At 53.5% G+C, this 22743-nt stretch overlaps 1 protein-coding gene across 6 annotated transcripts in view; it reads right to left on the reverse strand.

The window, feature by feature from the left end:
- Nucleotides 1-1036: 1036 nt before the first annotated feature.
- The window catches only part of CCDC88C (coiled-coil domain containing 88C), a 123570-nt gene continuing 101863 nt past the window's right edge, over nucleotides 1037-22743 (reverse strand). For 5 of the 6 annotated variants that reach the window (XM_044229977.1, XM_044229976.1, XM_044229978.1 and 2 more), the window contains 8 exons: nucleotides 22261-22406; nucleotides 20700-20789; nucleotides 19160-19395; nucleotides 14172-14360; nucleotides 11410-11475; nucleotides 8822-8890; nucleotides 6891-7180; nucleotides 1037-3338 (listed from right to left, as the gene is read on the reverse strand). In XM_044229977.1, coding sequence (XP_044085912.1) covers nucleotides 2316-3338; nucleotides 6891-7180; nucleotides 8822-8890; nucleotides 11410-11475; nucleotides 14172-14360; nucleotides 19160-19395; nucleotides 20700-20789; nucleotides 22261-22406 — 2109 coding nt within the window. In that variant the 3' untranslated portion in view covers nucleotides 1037-2315. Of the gene's footprint in view, nucleotides 3339-6890; nucleotides 7181-8821; nucleotides 8891-11409; nucleotides 11476-14171; nucleotides 14361-15979; nucleotides 16636-19159; nucleotides 19396-20699; nucleotides 20790-22260; nucleotides 22407-22743 lie in introns of those variants that run through there. The other variant, XM_044229981.1, reaches the window with a different exon arrangement.

Consider the following 22743-nt stretch of genomic DNA (forward strand, 5'->3'; position numbering starts at 1 on the left):
AAATCATATACTTGTCCTTCTCTGACTTATTTTGCTTAGCATAATACCCTCTAGTTCCATCCATGTCGTTGCAAATGGCAAGCTTTTTGTTGTTGTTGTTTTTTAGATTTTATTTGTTAGAGACAGCAAGCACAAGCAGGGGGTAGGACACACTGAGGGAGAAGCAGGCTCTCTGCCGAACAAGGAGCCTGATAAGGAACTCCATCCCAGGACCCTGAGCTGAAGGCAGATGCTTCACTGAGCCGCCCAGATGCCCCAAGATTTCATTTTTTGATGGCTAATGTTCTACTTCTTAGCTTTCAGTGAGTCTGTTGGAGAGAGAGTGAATGAATGAGGGGCTGGCAAGTGTGAGCACTGAAGAGACGTTCCAGAGGGCAGAGATTCACAGGCTAAGTTCGAGGAGGAACAGGCCACACATCAAATCCCCACCGAGGCCCCACAGGAGGAGGCCGTTGCCCAGGCTTGCAGGTGGCAGCTCTCCCTAAGTGGTCTCGGGCCACCGAGTGCAGAGTTCCAGCAGAGACAGGTGGAAGGGGAGGGAAGAGGGGACTTTCAGAGGAAGGAGACACTGAAGAAGCCGCTAGACAGAACAATTTGAAGAAAGATCTTAAGTGTGGGCAGGTCTCTGCCAGTCTCCTTCTCTCCATCTGACTTAAGCATCCGAACTGAGGCCCTGGAGATCTAAATTCCAGATCCGACCCTTCCGAGTTGAGTAGCCTCGGGAAAACCCAAAGGACCAGCTGAAGCTGAACTTCTGTCACAAGATGAATCCCACACCAAAATGGGATCTAGCTCTTCCAAGCTGAAAATAAATGCGAGTCTGGGAAAAAGCCGTTGCAGAGTGAGCCCCCAAACCTTGCTCTTTTGTGTTCTGTGACCTGGAGGCAAAGGGAGCTGTGGGTTCCGGCGGCCGGGAAGGTTCTCTGGGGTGAAGACGGGCGCCCGGAGAGCCCGGAGACCCCCTGAAATCCCCCCAGCCACCATGGCCCGTCCAATGCCACCAGCCCGCCCAGTGAGAAAAACCAGGACTCGCGTCTCTGCCGTTCCTTTTTATTATCAACCTGTCCTCGTGTTCCAGAATGAATGGCTATTTAGTACACAACCCAAACCACTCCTACAACTGGTCTTGTTAACAGTCCCATTTCTTTCTCAGTATATTAAATCAAAAGAAAAAAAAAATACCTTAAAAATAAAATCACCAGGTTTAGTACATCCCAGAAAGAGCACCTTTACTAAACAGAAAACGTTTGTCAGGAATCTGACCAAATACACAAAGCAGCAGGTAAGATTCCTGAGAGAAGAGACAGACTCCCAATGGAACATAAATAGATCCCCCTCGAAGTATATATATTTCACAGGAGTGTGTACATATATAATATATTAAAAGAAATTTGGTTTCTACCACAAGAAATTATTCAGAAATAATAAATCAGTCTCTCATCTGAGACGGGAAGGAGAGAGGCGGCAGCCACATTACCACACAGGCCTACGACCCGCTCCTGCGCGTGCTTCCCCTCCGAGCACAACGCCCGCTTGCTGGGAGGGGGCCGAGACTGGCGCTCCTCTCTGCCGCGGTCCCTAGCCCCAGAAGATCCAGTGTTTCAAGAAGAGAGAGCCAGGGAAGGCAGGTCTCCGCGGGGCCCCCAGAGCGCACCGTATGGAGCCCAGGAGCCAACTGCGGGTGGGTGGGCCAAGCCCGAGGCCACCTGCCCTGGGGTAAGGTGGAACTGCTTGGGACCCCAGGAAATGGCGTGGCCGCACTCCCGGGTTTCAGCAGCAATCCTAATTCTGGTGTCTCCCCGAGGTCCTCCAGCTGTTTGTAGTTTGGCCTGTCTGGACTTCTCCTAGGATCAAATGGCTTTTAGGAAGAGGACATGGAGTTTCCAGAACCACTAGGGCTTGGCCATGGGAACGTGTGTTTGCACACTCACACACACAAACACAAGTGCCTTAAGAGAGGTCGACAAGTTGTAAATGAGTGTTCTGCCAGGACGCGCTCAAGTAGTGTCTACTCTGGGGTCAGTTGTGTCACTGTATTCTGAGTGTCCCCGTGCTGACGTGGATTTGTTCAAAAGAGCGGTTGCTGGAGGCTACACATAAAGACACACACACACACACACACACACACGGGAGTGTAATCCTCTCAGGGCTTGGCACAGTGTTTTCATTAACAGAACAAGAGGGAGAGATGCCCAGGAACCCCGGTCCGCATTCTAAACCCCTTCCCGGCACCACAGGCAGACAGAAGAAAAGGCCATCATAATTAGAAGGTGAGTCAGTCGCTGGAAGGTTCAGAAGCCGCTGGCCCAGATGAGTCACACGCAGCCATACTCATACCACACCGTCTGCGGGTCCCCACCAGGCTCGGGGGACGCCGGCGTGCTCTTCAAGCTGCTCCCGCGGCTGAAGTCCTCGGAGGCCCGGCTGGGGTGGGGAGCCAGGTCAGGAGACCTCCCCGGGCTCTTGGCGGGGAGCCCCTCACTGTGGCCTTGCCTTGGGACCCCATCACCCTCGGAGAAGCTGAGTGGCCCCCGGACAGGGACGACGGTGGCCACCTCTGCCGCGTGGGGGGGCGTCTGGGCTTTGGTCCTGGTGGCTTGGGCTGCGGCGGGGGGGAAGTGCTGGGTCTGGGAGCTGCTGCTGCCACTGCAGGAACCTCCGGCTCCAGCGGCGATGGCCGGGGCTGTGGCGGACTGCTGCAGGGGGGCCAGCCTCTCCTCCTTTGGGGGAGCCAGTGAGAAACGCCTCACATCCGGGGGCCGGCTGCGGGGGCCTGGGCCCTGACCAGAGCCGCCAGTCTTTCCCACAAGTGGGGTCCGCTCCCGGGCCAGGCTGTGGGAGCTGAGGGGTGTGGGGCTTTGTAGGACATGGCTGCCCGTTTCTCTGCCCCCTGAGCTGTCAGGACCCCCCAGCTTCTGAGGGGCTTCCTGTTTGCAAGCCTCTGGCCCGCTGGCTCGGAGAAGGTCGGCAGAGGCAAGGCTGAAAGCCCGGCTCAGAGACGCGCTCCTGCTGGCAGGCGTGTGGGATGTCGGGGGCATGGCGGCCTGCCGGGGTCTGCCCAGAGACAGGCTCTGGGGAGGCTGGACCTGCCTCGGGGGGCCACTGGGCAGGGCCTCGGCCTCAGCAGCTCTGAAGCTTGGTTTCACATACTGCCCGGGCTTCGGGAGCTTCCCCTCAGAGGTGCTGATGGCCATCTTGATGGTGGGGGCCACAAAGCTGGTGGGCATCTTGGCCCCTTCTTTCCTGGTAGGTGGTCCTGGCTGGCCTCCAGTGGCTGGGAGGTCGCTGGCCTTCCTGAAATAGTCACTCAGCAGGTCATCCCGGCAACTGGGAGTGTCCTACAGGGAGGAAAGGAAGAAGTGAGAGGTGGCCACGAGGGCCAGGCCGGTGCTGGGACTGCCCTCCCTCAGCCCCCACCCCAGGATGTCCGCTGGGCAGTGCAGGTGGCCAGGGCAGAGGTTTTTTGGCTCCTGCTTGGCCTCTTTGAGGTCTAATGTCGCCCCACCACTCATACATCACCCCTGGTCAGGCTTTGGGGGCTATACATGGCTCAGCAGGGCGAGAACCACAGACATCACTGGGGCAGCCCCCTAACTTCACAAATAAGCACACACATCAGACAGGAGAAGACTTCCTGCAAAGCTCGTCCATGCTATGGAAAGGTCGGGACTGAAAGCCCGACCACAGCCAACTGTCCCCATCCGTTCTTGCTGTCCTACCAGGCAGGGCAGGGGGAGCAAGCCAACCTGTAGTACTGTAGTCAGCCTACCACACTCAGACACAACACGAGGGCTTTGTCTGGGGCCACTGAGGAAAGGGAGCAAAAGCTGCTCTTAAAAAGCCAGAACCTCACTGATGCTCAGACCACTGCCCTGTGAGAGGCAGGCACGGTGGGGGTGAGTGGGAGCCACAAACGCAGACTGCCCAGGACCTTGGGGCTGCCTGGGGGGAACCGCGGGCAGGGGATGGCGCAGCCCACCAGCCTGCTCCCCTCAAGGGCTGGGCTTCCCCTGGCTGGTGAACTGGTGTCCTCTCCACCACCCTGCAGGTACACAGAGTCACCAGAGGCCAGGGTCTATGACGCCGTTCGGTAACTTCAGCCTCCTGTCAGGACTTCAGAGCCTGGAGGAGCCAAGCAGAGGTTCCTCCTTAGGCTGACGGATTCCCAAAAACCCAGGAAAGGAAGTACATTCACTTGGCAGGTGGGGGTGGGGAGAGCTAGGCTCAGAAGCCATCCACACCCGCCAATAGCTCCTGGCCCCTAGAAACATCTGGATGCTCAACTTGACCGAGGCACACTCTGCTATCTGATGCTCGGCGAGGCCACAGATTTTGGTGGAGTGTGTGTTAAGACCTTCCATTGTTAACACTGACGGGAACCCTTTCTCGAGTGCCAGACTCTGTGCTAAGAACTATGGGTGTAATCACCAAGAAACCAAACCCTCCCTTCATTGTCAAAGCAACCTTGCAAGGTTGTTTAAGTTGGACTAAAACAATCTTTAGCAGGTGAGGAAGCTGAAGCCTCAGGGTTGCCACAGGACCCACATCTAGAGAGCAGACCAGGGATGAATGCCTCCTGCTGCATCGTGACGTCTGACTGCAGCGGCTGACGGTGCCACCTGGGTCCCTGTGGCACATTTTTAATTCTCCATATGCACCCTCAGGGGGCCAACCCCTCTGGCCACCCAGGAGCCCATTTTGAGACACCCGCCTCCTGGCATCATCAATATCCAGGGAGTGGAGGCCCGGGTGGGGCAGGCTGTGACTTCCTTGGGCGGGTGGGGGGGGGGGTGGAGAGGGGTCAGGTGCATGGGGTTGGCAGGGGGTCCGCATCCTGGGAAGGCAGAGAGGTAAGTGTGACTCTCCAGGGCCATATGGCCGCTCCCAACATGAGCTGCCACCATGCAAGGTTATTTCGGGCTTGTTTAGGCTGTAAAGAGTCAGGTGACAAGACGGAGTGTGAGTGAGGAGCAGTGCGAGGGACAGGTCCGTGCTGAACAGGTTGGGCCCTGTCACTGTGCACAGAACTGTCCCTCTCCCCGAAAATCTGCAAAGGGAAAGCAAACTCACTGTGACAGATACATAGTCAGAAATGAGTGGAGAAGGACAGTCTCCCAAGTGCAGGTAGCCCTGCTTTCTGGACTGTTTTCACTTATTCCACCAGATCGGGGCTCCTCGGTGGGGGATGCCTGGACACACGCCGAGAGCCAGAGCCTCATCCAGGAAGCCAGGACAGCTGCAGATTCTCCGGGAGCCCCAGCTCAGACCCACGGAGCCCGAAGCTCCGGGGGCAGCCTGTGTCCTGGCAAGGCCACCAGGTGAATATGGGAACCACTGAGCAGACCCTAAACTTCTTGAAAGAAGCAGGGCTTTTGTCTGGTTTCTCCAACTCCCAGCACATAGATAAGTGGTTACCAGATGGAAATATCAAGGGAGGGAGCGCACGGACCACGTTTTCCATGTCCTTTCAGGGCTAACCACAAGACCGCACTAGCAAGTGTGCCGCTTGTCATTCACTGGCTTGCTCTGGCTTTCGAGAGCAGGCACTAGGCACACTGCGTCACACACGGTAGGTGTTCAGCAAACAGCTACTGAACGAGAGTGTGTTCCCCCACGGCCTGCTGACGGGGCTCACAGAGCTTACCGTGCAGCTAAGGAAAGTTCAGCGGTCGAAGGAGAATGAGACGGGATCCTGGAAGCATTAAAAATCCTTAAAAGAGCTCAACTGCAAGACAGCATGTTCATGTGTCCAGTTACGCAGCTGCTCCCGTGACTGAAGTCAGGCAGAGTGCAAAACACGCGCCTGTCGCTTCAGAAAAGGTGAACTGAGGCCCTGAAGAGGGGACAGAAGATGGGGACCCTCATGCACAGGATATCCAGGGGTCAGAGCCATAGAACACAGGCCAGCAGACTCCAGCTGTGTGGCTCAATGTGTTTGCCACAAGTTCTTGCGTGGCCCATGAGCTAAGAAGAGCTTTTATGTTTTTAAATGATTGAAAAAAAATTTTTTAAAAAGGACAGCCGTGGGGCGCCTGGGTGGCTCAGTCCTTCAGTATCTGCCCTTGGCTCAGGTCATGACTACAGGGTCCTGGGATCGAGCCCCGAGTTGGGCTCCTTGCTTGGCAGGAAACCCTCTCCCACTCCCCCTGCTGGAGTTTCCTCTCTCACTGTCTCCCTCTCTCTGTCAAAAAAAAAAAAAAAAGAAAATCTTCCCTGCCCCCCACAAAAAAAAACCCCAAAACCCCCAACTCCCTCCCACACAAAACACCCAGCCTTACATGACCCATGAAAATGACACAAAACCCAAATGTCAACGTCTGTGAGTAAAGTTTTGTGGGCCCACAGCTGTGCCCGTTGGCTGAGAGATGGGCTCCGTCTGTGTTCTCACGGCAACAGCAGAGCTGAGCGGTTGACTAGAGATTGTACTGCTGGGAATGCCCAAGACATTTACTCTCCAGACCCTTTCCAGAAACAGCCTGCTGACCTCTGCTGGTAAAGGCTTAGGGCGAGTGGGTAATTCAGAGCTTCACCACAAAATTTACTGTGAGATTCTCCCCCTGCCAAGTCGTGGGCTGGCCCTATCTTGAGAGAAGCTCCTGGGTTGGGGGGGGCACACCCCATCCCTGCCCTCCGTGCTGGCAAAGAACTCCTGCCGCCTCACTCCACAGATGGGGCCAACGGCCCCTGGGGTCCAGGGCTGGGAGCCAGTGCATATGGCCTGCCGGCTGCTGGGTATCCTTCTCCACCTGCACCAGCTCTGCACCCAGACCACGGCACCTCTGCCCCGGCCCCTTCTATGCCTCTGCTGTCAAGGTCTCTGCCCCGGGTCCCTACTCAGGGAGAGGGCAGGGTAAGAGAGGCACGCCGTGTCCCAGCCCTGGGCCACTCACAGGGGTTGGGGAGCTCCGGTTGCTCTCCTCCAGAAACTCCTCCAGCGTGACCATCTCACTGCTCGGCGAGGGAGAGCAGGGCCGTCCCCCCGCGTGGGGCTGTGCAGTGCCTCTCTTCTGGACGCCGTCCTGGGAGAGAGGCCCGTTCCAGGGCAGGGGGTACTCATGGCGGCCGAGGGCGGTGCGTCCTGGGGTGCTGGCATCCCGTGGCAAAGCAGCCGTGTCCCTGCTGGGGATCAGGTCTTCGCTGCTGAAGCTCTCGGACCTCCCGTGGAGCTGGTCCGAGGACCCTGGGTGGCGGGGGGGCGGGACAGAGGCACACACCTGAGTCTCCCTCCCCTCTCGTGCCTGCCTCTGGGGGGGAGGGTTCTGGACTGCATTGGGTTTACCCAAAACAGAGAGAATCCTGGCGGAGAAGCCGGACTCCCTTCTCCCAGGCTGGGGTTTCCATAGTAAGAACATTTAGGAGAGGGGCGCCTGGGTGGCTTGATTGGTTAAGTGTCTGACTCTTGATCTCAACCTCAGCTCAGGTCGTGATCTCAGGGCTGTGAGTTCAAGGCTCATATTAAGCCCACTTAAAAAAAAAGTTTTTTTTTTTTGAGAGTTTCAGAATTTCAGTCTGGCATTTGTTATTTTTATTTAAATTCAATTAACATATAGTATGTTATTCGTTTCAGAGATAGAGGTCTGTGATCATAGTTGTATGTAACACCCAGTGCTCATTCCATCATGTGCCCTCCTTAATGCCCATCACCCAGTTAACCCATCCCCCAACCCCTCCCCTCCAGCAACCCTCAGTTTGTTTCCTATGGTTAACAGTCTCCTATGGTTTGTCTCCCTCTCTGAGTTTACCTTTATTTTTCCCTCCCTTCCCCTATGTTCTTGTTTTTTTTCTTAAATTCCACATATTGAGTAAAATCATATAATTATCTTTCTCTGACTGACTTATTTTACTCAGCATAATACCCTCTAGTTCTAGCCACGTCATTGTTAATGGCAAAATTATTTGTTTTGATGACCGAGTAATATTCCCTTGTCTATCTCCACCACATCATCTTTATCCACTCATCTGTTGATGGACATCTGGGCTCTTCCCATAGTGTGGTTATTGTAGACATCGCTGCTATGAACGTTAGGGTGCAGGTGCCCCTTCGGATCATGACCTTTATATGTTTGAGGTAAATCCCTAGTAATGCAACTGCTGGGTCATAGGGTAGCTCTATTTTTAACTTTCTGAGGAACCCCTATACTGTTTTCTAGGGTGGCTGCACCAGCTTGCCTTCCCACCAACAGCGTAGGAGGCTTCCCATGTCTCCGTCTGGCATTTAAAAATAAAGTTACTTGAGATAAAAGTGGAGAGCTCCTGGTGAAGTTTAAGTGACTATCTAACATTCATCGCTATGAGGCCCCACGCTCGTCAGGTGTCATCCATTCACTGAAGGGCTATTTAGGCCTGCTACATGCTAGCGTCTTCCACGGGCTGGTCAGGTGCACGCTAAGAGAAAAAAAATCTTTGAAAAGCTTCTAATCTTGGGACAACATACACGTCCTTTTCAAATGCACAGAAGTGTTCGTTAAGACAGACAATACCGTGCACTATAGCGGTTAAAACACAGAAAGAATCAGAATGCTGCAGCGGTGCTCTCTGGCCACCTCAGACTCCTGGTCCTAATGGCAGCCCCACTCTACAGATGAAGTAGCTTGGATTCAGAGCAGGGGTGCTGGGCCCGGGTGCCCTGGGGCTGGGCGGGGGTAAAGGGATTCACTCAGACACCCAGGTCGGGGCCCGAACCCGCATGACATGGCCCATACGTGCAAATGCATGAGGCAGCAAAGAAGCCTGTGTGTTTGCTCGAAGTTTAAAAATAAACGAGCCCAGAACCAAAGACCCAAATACAACGAGAAGTGCACGGAAGCCAAGGCTGACCTACCTTTCAGGTTAAGAGGCGAGCTCTCGCTGGATGTGTTCCGACTGCTCTCCAAGCTGTCTGGACGGGACACTGGAAGGAAGGGACACTCAGCCTGAATGGCCAGGGGCAGGTGGGCCCCACGCCGAACCATCTAATCCGAGAAAAGCTGCGTAGCAAAGCCGCTGTAACGTTGAAGTTAAGGCAATGTCCTCGGGAAGGACGGACTCTGGGGTTCTCTGTGTTCTCCCTTCAGGGGATCCAGCTTCACCAATGTGGGTGTAAGGCATAGATCGCCTGGATCCCACAGGCGATCCAGAAACGACCACCAGCTTTGTTTTTATTAGCTCTAGTGCTAGGGACTCTGGCGCCGCAAGCAGACTGGAGAGAAGGGAGGCTCGGGGTGAGCCAACAGCTGAGGTGGGAGGACTCAATCCCAAGACGGCACAGAGCTTTCTGGAACCGGTGAGACCCGGGGAGAGTGGGAGCCAGGCATCCGTGGGCCGCACACATGCACATGTGCACAAGGGGGTGTGTGTCTGCACATGGGCACCTTCACTCCAGTGAGCTGCAGGGGCCGGTGCGGGGAACTGGGGTGGGGGAGAGCTGGCTTTCCCTGATCATTCGTGGTCCCTCAGCTCCTTGCTTCCCCAGCTCAAATGCACATCTACCTGTGAGGGGAAAATCGACCTGTACAGGGACAAGGGCCAGAGAAACCAGCCCTTGTGGCTGCTGCCGGTGTGTGCCCGATGTGGCGTGTGGCAGCTCTCAGGTCATAGGCTGAGCCAGCAGGAGGGGGGGCTCTACCTGCAAAGGGCAGCTGCCCCTTCAAGGCCAGCAGACCTGCTTCTCCTGGTCCGCTCTTCCAGGAGCCTTGCACCAGTGTCTGTCCTGTGGGACCAGGAACCCCTGGGGGACAGGGACTGCACTTTCATCATTCCTGCATCCCCTCAGCACACAGCAGGTGTTGGGTCGAACTACACAGAGACCTGGACACAGGCCAACATGGGAGACGCTCTGCTCCCCATGCCCTGGGGACACTCTCCTGACTGGGTCTACAGGGCGCCGGGTTCCCAAGTGCCGATGCACTCTGCAAAGAGCAGGCATCTGGAAAACTACTATTAGCAAATGGGGTTTGGGGAGGCGCCAAAAAATGCTTAAGTTTTCATGAAAAGCATAAAAGCAGAGTAAGTCTCCTCTCTGGGAGGGGAAAAAGACATAAAAAAATGCACATCTCTCTTTTAAAAGGAATGAAGTTTCATTAAGAGAAAAGGGTGATACAAATCAATAGGACCCAAACACTTTTTTTTTTCTTTTTAAAGATTTGAGAGAGAAGGGGTGCGAAGAGCATGGAAGGAGGGAAGCCAAGGGAGAAGCAGGCTCCCTGCTCAGCCCAATGCAGGACTTGATCCTAAGACCCTGAGATCATGACCTGACCCTTAACCAAAGACAGACCCTTAACCGACCGGGCTACCAGGAGTCCCCTAACCCCCAAAGCACTTTTGCTTTTCCTTCTTTTTCCTGCTAAGAAAAGCTCAAGGAATCAGAGTACCTAGGAAGAAAACCCCTCAGGGGTCAGCTTTTGGAGTACCAATCTGGCTCATCAGGGTGCCTCAACAGATCACGGGGAACAGTACCCCCGGGTGTGCTCCCCGCCCCTCGGTGTGAAGACACAGAGCCCGTGCATTAAACTGTTCTGCCACAGAGCCTGTATTTTCTCACGCCAAGTGTGGTGTCTGTATCTATCCAACACCAGCATCACAGAAGGTTTAAGATAATGACTAGGGTAGGGGGGAGGCATGCATGGCTCACTGGGTTAAGCCTCTGCCTTTGGCTCAGTTCATGATCTCAGGGTCCTTGGATAGAGCCCTGCATCACTCTCCCTGCTCAGTGGGGAGCCTGCTTCCCCTTCTCTCTCTGCCTGCCTCTCTGCCTACTTGTGCTCACTGTCAAATAAATAAAATCTTAAAAAAAAAAACAAAAACAAAAACCAAAAAACAAAAACAGAACTCACTGTGAGTTCTGAGGGTTTGTTTTTTTTTTTTTTTAAAGAATTATTTTCCCACCCTACTACGATTTTTGTTTTTCAAAAATCATTAAAACGCAAAGCAGCTTTTAATTTTTGAGAAGGCTGGTATATAATTCACTGTTTCTCTTCTGCAGAAACTTACAATATAGCTAAGTCAAATGGCCGAATGCTTCTAACAATTTCTAAGACCACACACATCTCAGAGCTACTCTAGACAATTAAAATCCAAGTGAGAACAATGAGAGGCCTCCCTGCTGCCAGTGCTCCCAATGGGGTCAGCAGAAAGTCCTAGCAAACCTCAGGGACATTTTCAAGCAAGGGGAGTTGGAACCTGTGGAAGTAGGCTGCTCTTAAGGTGGTGAGTTCCCTGTCATGGGAGGTATGAAAGCAGAACTCACATGCCCAAGGCCCCTGGGAGGGTGGAAAGGAGCCTGGAGGAACTGTGGCCCTCTGCATTCCCATTCAACGCAACAACATCTCGTCTACCTGTTTTCCACATGGGACTGAGCTCAAAAGAAAAACACTGCTGATGAAACCCAGTCTGAGACGCCGGGCCCAAGGACGCGAGGCACTGAGCACTCACCGTACGGCCTGTGGTTGAACTCCAGCTCCAGGGATGGGTCACAGAGGCTGTCATCTGAATTATAGCCTATGGTGGAAGTAAGATCTCTGGTTAAGATAGGGTTTTCTGGAACACTCTGAACAACTACAGACTCTTATTTAGGAAAAGTACATTTTTATTTGTCCTTTGACAGGACAATCCTGCTTCTAGAAATCAACTCTGGGGGTGGGGTGATTGAAAGGATCAAGATGTGGGCATTTTCATTAGTATGGAGCTAGAAAAAGACTAAGGAAGATCTCCAGGATATATGCCCGGGGTGGGGGAATCCAGGTGTGTAGATTTTGTTTATTTATTTATCATGGTTTTGCTTTTGAGTAGCCTCCACACCCAATGTGGAACCCAATGTGGGGCTTGAACTCATGACCCTGAGATCAAGACCTGAGCTGAGATTAAGAGTCAGATGCTTAACCTACTGAGTCACCCAGGTGCCCCTATTTTGGTTTATTTTTACAGAAAGAAATACCGGGAGTATAAACAAGGGACTAAGAAAAAAGCTTATCCAGAGGGTGTTTTTGGGAATGGAGTTGCAGGGACCAAGGGGGAGGGGGGCACCGAGTATACCTTTTCATGTAATTCAGGTTTTCGAATATTTTTGGTTTGGTTATTTTACACATTAAAACACACAGGGTTTAATTTACAAAGAAAAAAAGTCTAAAACTAAAAACAGGAACAAAGCTTATGGTGTCAAGCTGTTCATGTTATCAAAGAGAAACACTGATCTGCAGTGAATTTTTAATGTAAAACTCTGTGAGAGCATCCTTAGTGAGATACAATCCAAGGACTAAAGAGAACTACAAAGAAAACATTGCTTGCTGAATTTATGGTGACCGGTGGCACTGGTAGGATTACTTTTTAAACCATTATTGCAGGGGCGCCTGGGTGGCTCAGTGGGTTAAAGCCTCTGCCTTCGGCTCAGGTCATGATCTCAGGGTCGTGGGATCGAGCCCCGCATCGGACTCTCTGCTCAGCAGGGAGCCTGCTTCCCTCTCTCTCTCTGCCTGCCTCTCTGCCTACTTGTGATCTCTGTCTGTCGAATGAATAAATAAAATCTTAAAAAAAAAAAACAACCATTATTGCATATTTTCAGGGGAAAAAATGTTTCAGAAGACAGGCATTCTGTAAAGCAAAGGACATGCAAATGTGAAATCCTGGAATGTTAAATCTATATTGGAAACGGACACAAACCAGTAATATATATCTCTCTTCCCAGATCCTGTTAAATTCTGCTCTCAAAGAAACCAGAATGACTTAAAAAAACGTCTGATTCTAAGGGGGTTTCCTTCCACTGAAGCTGGCTATGTGCCCACTGGACGTGAACGTGGGAGTGTGAGAATGGGCTGCCGGGAAATCGCGTGGCCACGGCAGGGTCTGCAGCGGTGACTGACTTTCCCGTGGGCTCTGTAGGTGTAGGAACAGCCAGAGGTGTTTTCTAGGCTCAGACTCTGGTTTAGGAACAGGACCTCGGCTGACACAGCCCGTGGGTTAGTCTGAAGGGCTGGTCCTTGAGCCACATGGTCCACTAAAGTCCAGGGGGAGATGGGAGTCCCCAGCCCCCACCCGGAGACCAGACAGAGCTTCTGTACCCCAAGCCCAGAGAGAAGGGGGAGGGGAAATGCTGACTGTCCGTCCCAGCTGCTACACGGCCCCATTCCCCTGACCCCCGAGCGACTTGCGGCTTCCAGGGTCAAGCTGGGAGCAGAGTAGGCCTGTGTGGCCGCCCTGTGCTTGCTCCTCTTCTCTTCCCAGGGGCACCCCGAGGGCGGGGACCCTGTGCACTCTACCTGTCAAAACAAGACTCTGCGCAGCCAGGTTTCAGGAGTCGAGTTGGGGGGTGCGATGATGAAATGCAATCGCCCTTCCCAGTTCTGACTCCCGACACCCCTCCCGGCTCCGCCAGCTGTGGCTTCGGATACGCTCCTGTCTCTAGTTACACGAGGGATGTCGTTTTTAGTCTGAGGCTTGATCTTCCTTTCTGTTCGCATATTTTACATTTCCAAGCGCCCTTCCCCTCACTGCTCTCGCTTACAGCATCCTGTTCCTGTTCTGTGGGGCGAACGCGTCGCCTCGTCTGGACCACGCCAACGACAGACACCGCACAGTGGCCATCTCTGGGCTGCATGTCGGGTGACTCTGCGGTCCCACACTCGTTTGGGTCACTGCTGTTGGATGTCCGGGGAGTCCCTGAACTTTCAGAGGCTTCACTTGACAAGATCTGACTGAGCCGCTCTGTGGGGAATTCCTCAGGCTTATCAGATCGATTGAAGAACACTTGAACCTCATGTCTGAAGGTGCGACCAGGCACGGCTGCTGGCCCCTGGGAGAGGCTGGCTGTGTAAACCCTTCCCCGGATCCCCTTGTTCTCAGCGAAGGAGCCCTGCTTCCTGCTCCCCCAAGCCACCTCCAGGTTCAGAGATACATCATGTCTCCTCCACAGAGAATAAGCCTCCAAACTCCTACCAACGTGGGTTAGGGCATTGCCTGCTTTTGCCCAAACTGTGGTTCACGCCCCTTCCGGAGCTACTTGGTGCCACCAATTCCTGAATGGGGGTGGTGAGAGCGGCTTAGGATTGGGCCACTAGGGGGTGAGGTTGTCCGCCCCAAGCCACATGGCCGATGGGCCGAAGCTGGGCCTATGGGACGGCAAAGCAGGTCTACAGCCTCAGCGGCCTGCTGACCACCTGTCTCTGCAAGCCTAGGGTCTTCGGGAAGGACCCGTGACTCACCTTTGGTGCGGCCTGGGTGCCGGGAGAGGGAGGTGGAGCTGGAAGGGGTTGTAGTGATGGCTGAGGTTGAATAGGTCCGGGAGCTCAGCTCCGAGGGCCAGAGCTTCACGGCTGGGTCAGCGGAGGCATCCGTGTGGTCAAGACTGCCTCTGTGCGGGGACCCTTGCTTTGGTTTTAGGTCCCCAAGGCCTGGGGCAGAGAAGGACATTGAGAAACAGAGTGGCACAATCCTGTGTAAGGCTGGGCTGCCACACCGAGGCCTAGAAGCAGGGGCACCGGGTGTGCACAGACCACAAGGACGGAAGCTGGGCTGCGGTGCTGGACAGGAGGTCCCTGGCTATGGGCCTGTGGTGGGGGGTGGGAGCAGAGAGGCTGGCCCCGGCTCCACACAGGGGTCAGACTGGGGACCCTGAAAGAATGGGACAGGATGACTCAGGAGGAGGAACCAGCTGTTGCCAGAAGGCCACCACATGAGCTGTGGGCACGTGTGTAACTCGGATGCCCGATTATAAAGGATCCTGATGAAGTCTGCTCAGGGTTTCGCCAGGCCTGCTGCCAACGTCCTGGAGGTTCAGGATGGACGGATGGACGGACAGATGTGCATCCTGCCAACTGGCTTCATTTAGGATTTGAGAAAGCAGCTTACCCCTTCAGCAGCTTACCCACTTAAGAAGTCTGAACCTCTGTATGAGTGACTTTTTCCATTTCTTGTGCTCATCTGCAATCGCTACATTATCTACCCTGAACACATACTCCCATTAAAACAATTTTTTTTCCTGTAAAAACATTAAAAAAAGAAAACAAAAAACTCTCCCACTGCCTAGTAGTAGGAATGGGGCCAGGCTCTCTCAGTGGAAGATACATGTGCGGCCGGAGCCTAGAACATGAGGACAGCACCGTTTCACACAAAGTCCCCCTCTAGGCACCCCAAAGCAGGGACCCGGTGCCACGACCCCTTGCGGGGCTGATCCTGCCGGCCCTTCAGTCACTCGGGGGTCTGCACTCCCTGGGACGTTTTCAATGCCCAAATCGTACAACTTGAAACCAAGGCAAAATTTGGATTCTGGAAGATACCCTTGATGAGAAGCAAGATTCAAGTCTGGAGGAATGAGTCGGGACAAGCATCCAACAGGTGCAGTTAAAATGAGGAGCGGAGGGGAGGCGGAGGGGAGCAGGCAGCACGGATGGCAGAGAAACAGGACGAGGCCGACAGCATGCTGGCGAGACAGGGCCCCTGAGGACTGGGGCCATGGAGGCCCAGAGTCCCCGAGGCGAAGCCTGTGACATGAAGCCAATGCCACATCAACCGTCTTCAACGGCTTAATAGGTATGTATCTGTCCGTACAGTTACCTTGTTTTTGTGGTGACACTGGTTTCTCACGGACAACACTGCTAACAATCTCTCCCTTGAATTTCAAATAAATTTAAGTGATAACAGTGAGTCAATTCAAGCCAAAACATGTACGTGAACCATACAGGTGGACACAAAGATGAGGCAAAACTCAGAAGACGGCACGAGAATGACAGCAGACAGCAGACAGCGCAGTAGCTAAAGGCCTCTATCGACCAGCGTTACCCCTGCTCGGGGCGTGAGCGGCGTGTGGATGGGCTTTCTGTCCGAGACCGTCTAACATCCATGTCCAAGAGGTCGTAAAACTTCATTCTGGGCTGACCTCTGGCTTGGCAACATCGATCCAATTATACAAACTGCTGGAACACACAGCCATAAGTCCTTTGGGACCCAGAGCACGTCTACAAAGGGCCTTGACAGCAAAAGCCACAATCAGTGCTCTGATGGAGGGGGAAAGGACAGCAGCTTTAAATTCAGCTGCTTAGAACAAGTCTTCAAAAAAATAAAAAAATACAAAAATATCACTTGACAGAGGCCGTCTATTTTAGGAAGCAAAGCAACAACTGACCAGTTCTGCTTCACACACGGGCGCGACACAGGGCTGCGGGTACGAGCGTGGGTGGGTGGGGGGGGCGGCCCCTGGCCGCCGGACTTACTTAGCACGGACATCCTGGCCCACGGACCTGTGCGTGGATGTCCCGAGGCTCCCTACAACTGTGCTGTGCTGCAGAAATGGTCCAGAGGGTGTGACACCTCATCTTCTCTTTTGAAATCAGAATCCACGCTGGCTACTTTAAACTTGGCTTGGAATTGGGATCAGGAGGAGGAGTCCACTGGGGGTCATCAGGCCTTTAGGTACTTTTTTTTTTTTTTTTTTTTGGTTTGTTTGGAGTTCAGAAATGAAGGAGGATGGTGCATGATGAAAACACATGATAAAGGAAAAGGATTAGAAATCCCCAATTTCTGAAAAAGGGACAGGTTCGTTAGGAGAGGATGGGATGTCAGAGGAAGACCAGAACCGCAGGCGTTTAGAGAGAGTCGGATGGGCCGTTGGAGACTTGTCTTTGTCTTTGCTTTTGCTTCTCAAAAAGGGACTCTTTTTGCGCTGAGTTGCTAAATGGTTATTCCCCGGATAACCCAAGAGAGGAAGGGAAAAAAAAACACAACAATAAATGAATGAAATGAATAATACAGCAAACAGCTCTAAATTAGCTCAACGCAGGCAGGAGGTCAGAATCCTATCCGACCCAGGAAACACGGGAACAATACCCAGGACAAGCCCAGAATCAGGACGGGGTGAATCGTTTATGCTCTGACTCAACGTGACCAATGCAGGGGCGTCTGAGTGCCAACGCTTCTCTCTGCACGGGAGGAGAACTGTGTATCACTCAAGGAGCCGAGGGCTGAGACTTTTTCAATTTCGACATGTTAAATTATTAAAGGAGGATGTTTATTAATTTAGGACCCGGCTTCTCTTACTCATCCATTTTAATGACAGGCCCCCTGACGCTCTGGGGCACGCTCCACTCCCGTTCCTGTTCAAGGGCCCGGCAAACACCTCACGGTGTGTTTCTGGCCTGATGGCACGAGAGGGCGGTCTACTAAAGCACTCACCGATAATTCTGTGCATCTCAACCTCTTCTAACGGGACAAGTTTCAAAATAATGAAAATACCTCCTCTTTTTGTGTCCCCCAACCCCACACCACCAAGAATCGTTTCCTTTAAAACCTCCGGCACACCCTCTACTCCAGTCCTGTACTTCATGGATGGTCAGATCCCTCAGCCGTACTTTCTAAACACGACGCATATGGACACAGCAGGGCCAAGGGATTTCTGATTTAGGATCCGGGATGATGCCACCGTCTTGCTTATTTCTGCCGCCACAGCGCCACCTGGTGGTCAGTGCTGGCGCCACAGAACAAGGGGCCCCAGGCTCTGGGGCTCATTCGAAAGGGCTTTACCTGCACATGCTGGTGAACAGCTCCAGCCCCGCGGCCCCGCGTGGGCATCCCAGTTCTGCCAGTGATTACACTGGCAAGTGTTTAACATCTCGTCAAGACTCCCTTCGCAGGGATGATTAATCGTGCCCACCTCAGGGGGGAGTTAGAACTCTGGGAGCCAGGTAAAGCGTGTCAGTCAGCTAAAAGGAGCCCGGAAGGGACGCCCAGTACGTGCACAGCTGCTGCTGCTGTGAAGGATTCTCCCTGACTTGCTCGTCTGTGGGCTGGCACAACAGCCTGGACCAGCTGAGTACTTTTTTTCCTCCCCAAGGTTTCCTAGCTCATTAGGCCGATAATAGTTAAGCAAGTCAGTTTAGAGAATAACACAAGTGGAGGGGATAAAGGCCAACAGCTCTGAAGAGCCAACGAGAAAACCCGAGGCGAGAGCGCCCAGCTAGACAGAAACCAGGTTCAGCCTCATCATCGCTCAGTGGGCCCGGAGCCCTTTACCTAAATTGGTCTCAGGCATTCGTCCCCACATGTGTGCACAGGCACGCTTTCTCCTCTGCATTCGAAAGTGACACAACAGGACCCACTGAATGGTGCCCCCAAAAGGCTTGTGCCCACGTCACACTCACGGGGCAGCCTGTTACCACCTGCCCTCAGCACTGTCACATCAGCCTGCAGGGGCACAGGGCTCTCAGGCCTAGGCCTGGTCTTCAGAAAGGTCCAGCATCCTTCATAAAAATTTAAATTGCTCAGGGTGCATGCTTGGCAGGTTTAGGGGTAAAGGATCCATAAACCAATATTTAAAAAGTAAAGTTGACAACTTCACAATGTTTCTGGCAATTTCTGTGTTTAGTTGTTTCTGAGGTACACATTTTCTCCCATTCCTTCACATCTCCGCAATCCGGACACAGCTCTGATGGGGCTGGTGGTCACCGCTGGCCAGGTGGGCCTCTGACGGAGCGGTCACAGGTGCACCCCAGGTACTGTGCTCCTGCCTTCTCCGAGTGTCTGTGCACACCAATCTGAGTCTGTAGAAGAGCCCTCTAACCAGAGTGTAACACAACCATGAACTCCTCAGGCTGCCTGTGTTTCTCCCGGCGGTGTAGATAGCAATTACACAGTGTACTGCTGATAGCCTCTCAGATGAGAGGAAATACACCACATACGACTAAGAATCCATGTCAGAACTTCTGGCAAACTCCAGAACACAGCCGTAAGTACAAAGGTAGGCAGGGCTCCATGGCTGGGAGGACTCAGGAATTCCTGAAGATCCCGTGTATGCACAGAAGGGGTTAAATGCACCTGGGATCTCCCTCCAGAAACAGCTGCCTCTGACCCTTTGACACACACAGCCCCGAAACACACACCCCTGAGCCCGTCTCCGCTGCACCTGCATCACCATCGGCCTGGGATGCTACCACGGCTTACGTGATGTAGGACGCTCCTCGTTCTAAAATAACAAACCTGTCACAGGACGAAGCTGCCGATGTGAATTTGTATTCTCTACTGGGCTGCAAACCTAGGCAAGGAGGCAGATCTGTGTGCAAGCAACACGTCCTCTTCACGCTCCTACAGGCACGCATGCGACACCCACACTCTGTCTCTCGTCCTGCCCCATCCAGGCAGAGCCCTTCCGAGCACCCATCCCCCTCCTTTGCCCAACGGCAGCCTGGTCAGCCGCTCCTACCTTTCCCCACGGGCCCGTTGAGGGTGTCCCGCTCTTCTGTACTGTTGGAGCCAGACGGGGTGGTCTCGGGGTTCTCTGGCTGCAATCTGAGGGTCTGAGGAGATGGCGAGGCTGGGTCTGGGGACTCCACCTGCCAAGGAGGGCTCTCTGCGGTGGACTTTAGTCGTTCTCTGGAACCTTCTTTCTTTGGTTTGATGAGTTTGACTAAGGCTTTGGCGCCAATCCAGTGGTTCTTCCTAGTGAGAAGCAGACTGTTAGGAGGACACAACCAACCCTTGATGCCAGCAGGTCACGGGTGCCCTGATGTGAGCCGGGATTTCCATCATAAGCCATTAATTTGGGGTTCAGAATGATGGTGCTCCTTGCCATCACCACGGTCACTGGATTTGGGGAGCAGGGACGGTAAAAGTGCACACCATGGCGGAAATCCACACTAGCCTCTTGGGGAAACAGAACTTCAAACGTGGTGTCAATTTCCAACTCTTGATTATCTGTGCGAAACAAAGCCCCACCCATGGGCGATTTTTCGGTCAAAATGCCATTTTGGGACTGTGTCACAGACCTCCTTGTTTTCTGCTGAAGTTAAGAGTAAGTGGGATAAACTGACATTCTTCAACCAGTCCCTGGCACGAAGGAGCCTGGGAGACGAGGGGAGGGGAGGGAAGAGTGGGCTGAAAACCAGCGAATTTCAAGAGTAAGCAACAGAGCTGTAGCTGCTGGGAAATGGGGGCATTCTGATATCACCAAAAAAGTTATCTCTGAAACTAGATCGTACTGCGTTTGCACAAAGCACTGGGTCTCATCTGGGCCTCCATTTCTGCCAGACAGAGGGAAGAGGACTGAGGTTCAGAAAATCTGTGGTTCACCAGAGAACCTTACAGATTCATGGTGATCCTCACTTTGAGGCTGGGCTGCGTTGGGACTCGGAATAAGACTGGCTCCTGGGGCTCAGGCCTGGTCCAGGGGAAGGCCTCCCGTAAGAGGCTGGCACTCTGCAAAGACTGGGCCGGCCCCACCACCAGGGGGTTGCCACTCCCTGGAGAAAGGACTGAGTTTGTGAACCCGCCCTGGGGTTCAGGGAGTCCAGAGGCATCTGTGTGAGGCCCAGAGGTTCCCGTGTTTAAAGGGTATGGGTACACCAGCTTCCGTCCCCCAAACAGGAATGTGATTTCCAATATCTTGTTAAATCCTAAGACAGAATCTCAAATGGCCACCCTTCTGTCCCACTTTAATGGCTCCCAAACCACAGACTCTCCGCCCCCCCCTTGCCAAGGGCTGTGTCTAAATTAAGCCCTTGTCTCGTCAGGGTCAGCTGGCATCCGCTGAACATCCCAGGACAAGCTGGGGGACAGAAGGTGAGACTGAAAATCTAACTCCTTCAGTCCCAGGGGAGGCCTGCAACAGCGAGGGCCTCCACAGAGCAGGAGGCACGGTCCCTCCAGGCCGGGCGCCGTTCTAGGTGGGAGCGCGTTCCACTCCACTCATGCACGAGGAAGGGCTCTGCTCTGGGCTTACGTCCCCGACACATGAATCAACTCACTTCTTTGGAGCAGGATCGTAGAACTTGTACTGATCCATGATCTTTTCTTCCAGTTTCTCTTTATGCCTCCGCAAGGCATTTAATTTGTCTCTGTGAAGAGAGAGGGAAGGGGTTTCTCAATCCCATTTTAAATAAAATACCATGAATTCATCTGCCCAGCCCAGGACCTTTTCTGGGATTTGGACGTCATCGTGTTCATGACCATCATGACCATGAAGTTGGGGATATGTGCACGGAAACATCTGGCATGGGTCCGGGAACCCGGGTACCCTGCAGAGTTGTGCTAGAACACTCAGGGACGGGGTGCAAGTCAACTCAAGCAAAACCCTCACCATCTAAAACTGAAGTACTTCTAGAAGCCCCAAGGACTTGCCAGCCAGGTCGTTCACAACACTGGGCATGTGGGATCGGACACAGGGCTTGTGTATTAACAACAGCTGTGGTGAGGGGGAGAGGTGTGCCCTCAGGGCGCTGGGTGGGCATCAAGGTCAAGAGAGTCAGCTCTGCAATGGCAGACCTCTGACCCAGACCCGCTCCGACCCTGGGTTTCTGATGACCTTCCCACGGGGGCAAACTTGAAAGCTTTGGTGGGCCAGACCAAGGAGATAAGGAGCAAAGCAGGCCTGGAAGGAGCAGGGGGTGGGGTGGGGACGGTAGCCCCAGCAGCTGGCTGCCAGACAGGCATGCGCAAGGCCTATAGGGCAGATCTGCCAGTTTTTTTTTTAGAGAAGCCAGGACACCGAGGTTACTGAGCCAAATTTGTAAATGGTGAGAACCAGTTCACGTTTTCAGAAACATGGAAAGGATCAAGACACTTCTGGACCCCAGGCCTTGAGGTGCTTCTGCATTATCTCAGGGAGTCATGGGGGTTAGAGCCCTCAATCCGCCTTGCCCACAGGCTGCCAGGAAAAGGAGGCCTCTGAACCAGAGGCGAGGGCTCGGGCCCCTCTGCTGTGAGGCTGGCGGGGTTCCACCCGAACTGAGTGCCAAACCTGCAGTATACAAATGCCTCCACGAAGAGTGACAGCTTCGTGAACCTCCCGTTTGAGTTCTTTCCCTGAGATCCTGCTTGTTGGCACTGTCCTGTTTTTTGTTTCTTTTTTTTAAAAAATTTATTTATTTGACAGAGATCACAAGCAGGCAGAGAGAGAAAAAGGGAAACAGGCTCCCCGCTGAGCAGAAAGCCCCATGCGGGACTCGATCCCAGGACCCTGGGATCATGACCTGAGCTGAAGGCAGAGGCTTTAACCCACTGAGCCACCCCGGCACTGTCCTGTTTTTACAAGTGAGCTTATATTCCAAAAGCAGATTCCGAAGCTTCTGGCGGTAGGCACTGCCTCTGAACAGCAAACTAGAGCCGACCACCACAGGTGCACAAGCCCAGACCCATTCCAGGGATGATAAGAGAAGGACGTGCTGGTGAGACGGACTGTCCCCATGCCCTCGGGACACCAACGGGCCCAGGGGCCGTTCCTTGCCCAGAATGTCACAGGTCCTGGCATGGGCCCGGGGAAGCCAGAGCCCCTCGGTCTACAGGCATCGCTCGCACACACATCCTTACATGTACTGCTTCTGCTCCTCATGGTACTGCTCCTTACTCTCCAAGTTCTGCTCCAGGAGCAGCTGGTTCTGCTGGCTCAGCAGCTGGATCTGGCTCAGCAGGTGATGATTCTCTTCCTCCAGGTTCCCCTTGAGACGGGACAGCAGCTAAAACACACATCAGCGTGTCACACAGTGTGCGACCCCAGGGTTCCACCACTGGGAACCCAGCTTCCAGGGCAAGGTCACGCGCACAGAGACATGCTCCTCTCCTCGGCCTGTGAGAACCTGTAAGGACCGAGTGTGCCACCGGCCCAGGGACAGCCGAATCCCCACCTGCCCCGCCCCAGCTGGTGGCCATCAGCCACGTGAGGCCACGGAGCACTGCAAATGTAGCTGTTCTGAGCGGCGACAAGCTGAAATAAACAAGGATTCCGAAGAATTCATAGTAATAAAGAAGGGAACATAAAATAACTCAGTAAGGGTTTTGGGGAGGTCAGACGTC

Source organism: Neovison vison, chromosome 13 (genome assembly GCF_020171115.1).
Source record: "Neovison vison isolate M4711 chromosome 13, ASM_NN_V1, whole genome shotgun sequence".
Lineage (NCBI taxonomy): Eukaryota > Metazoa > Chordata > Mammalia > Carnivora > Mustelidae > Neogale > Neogale vison.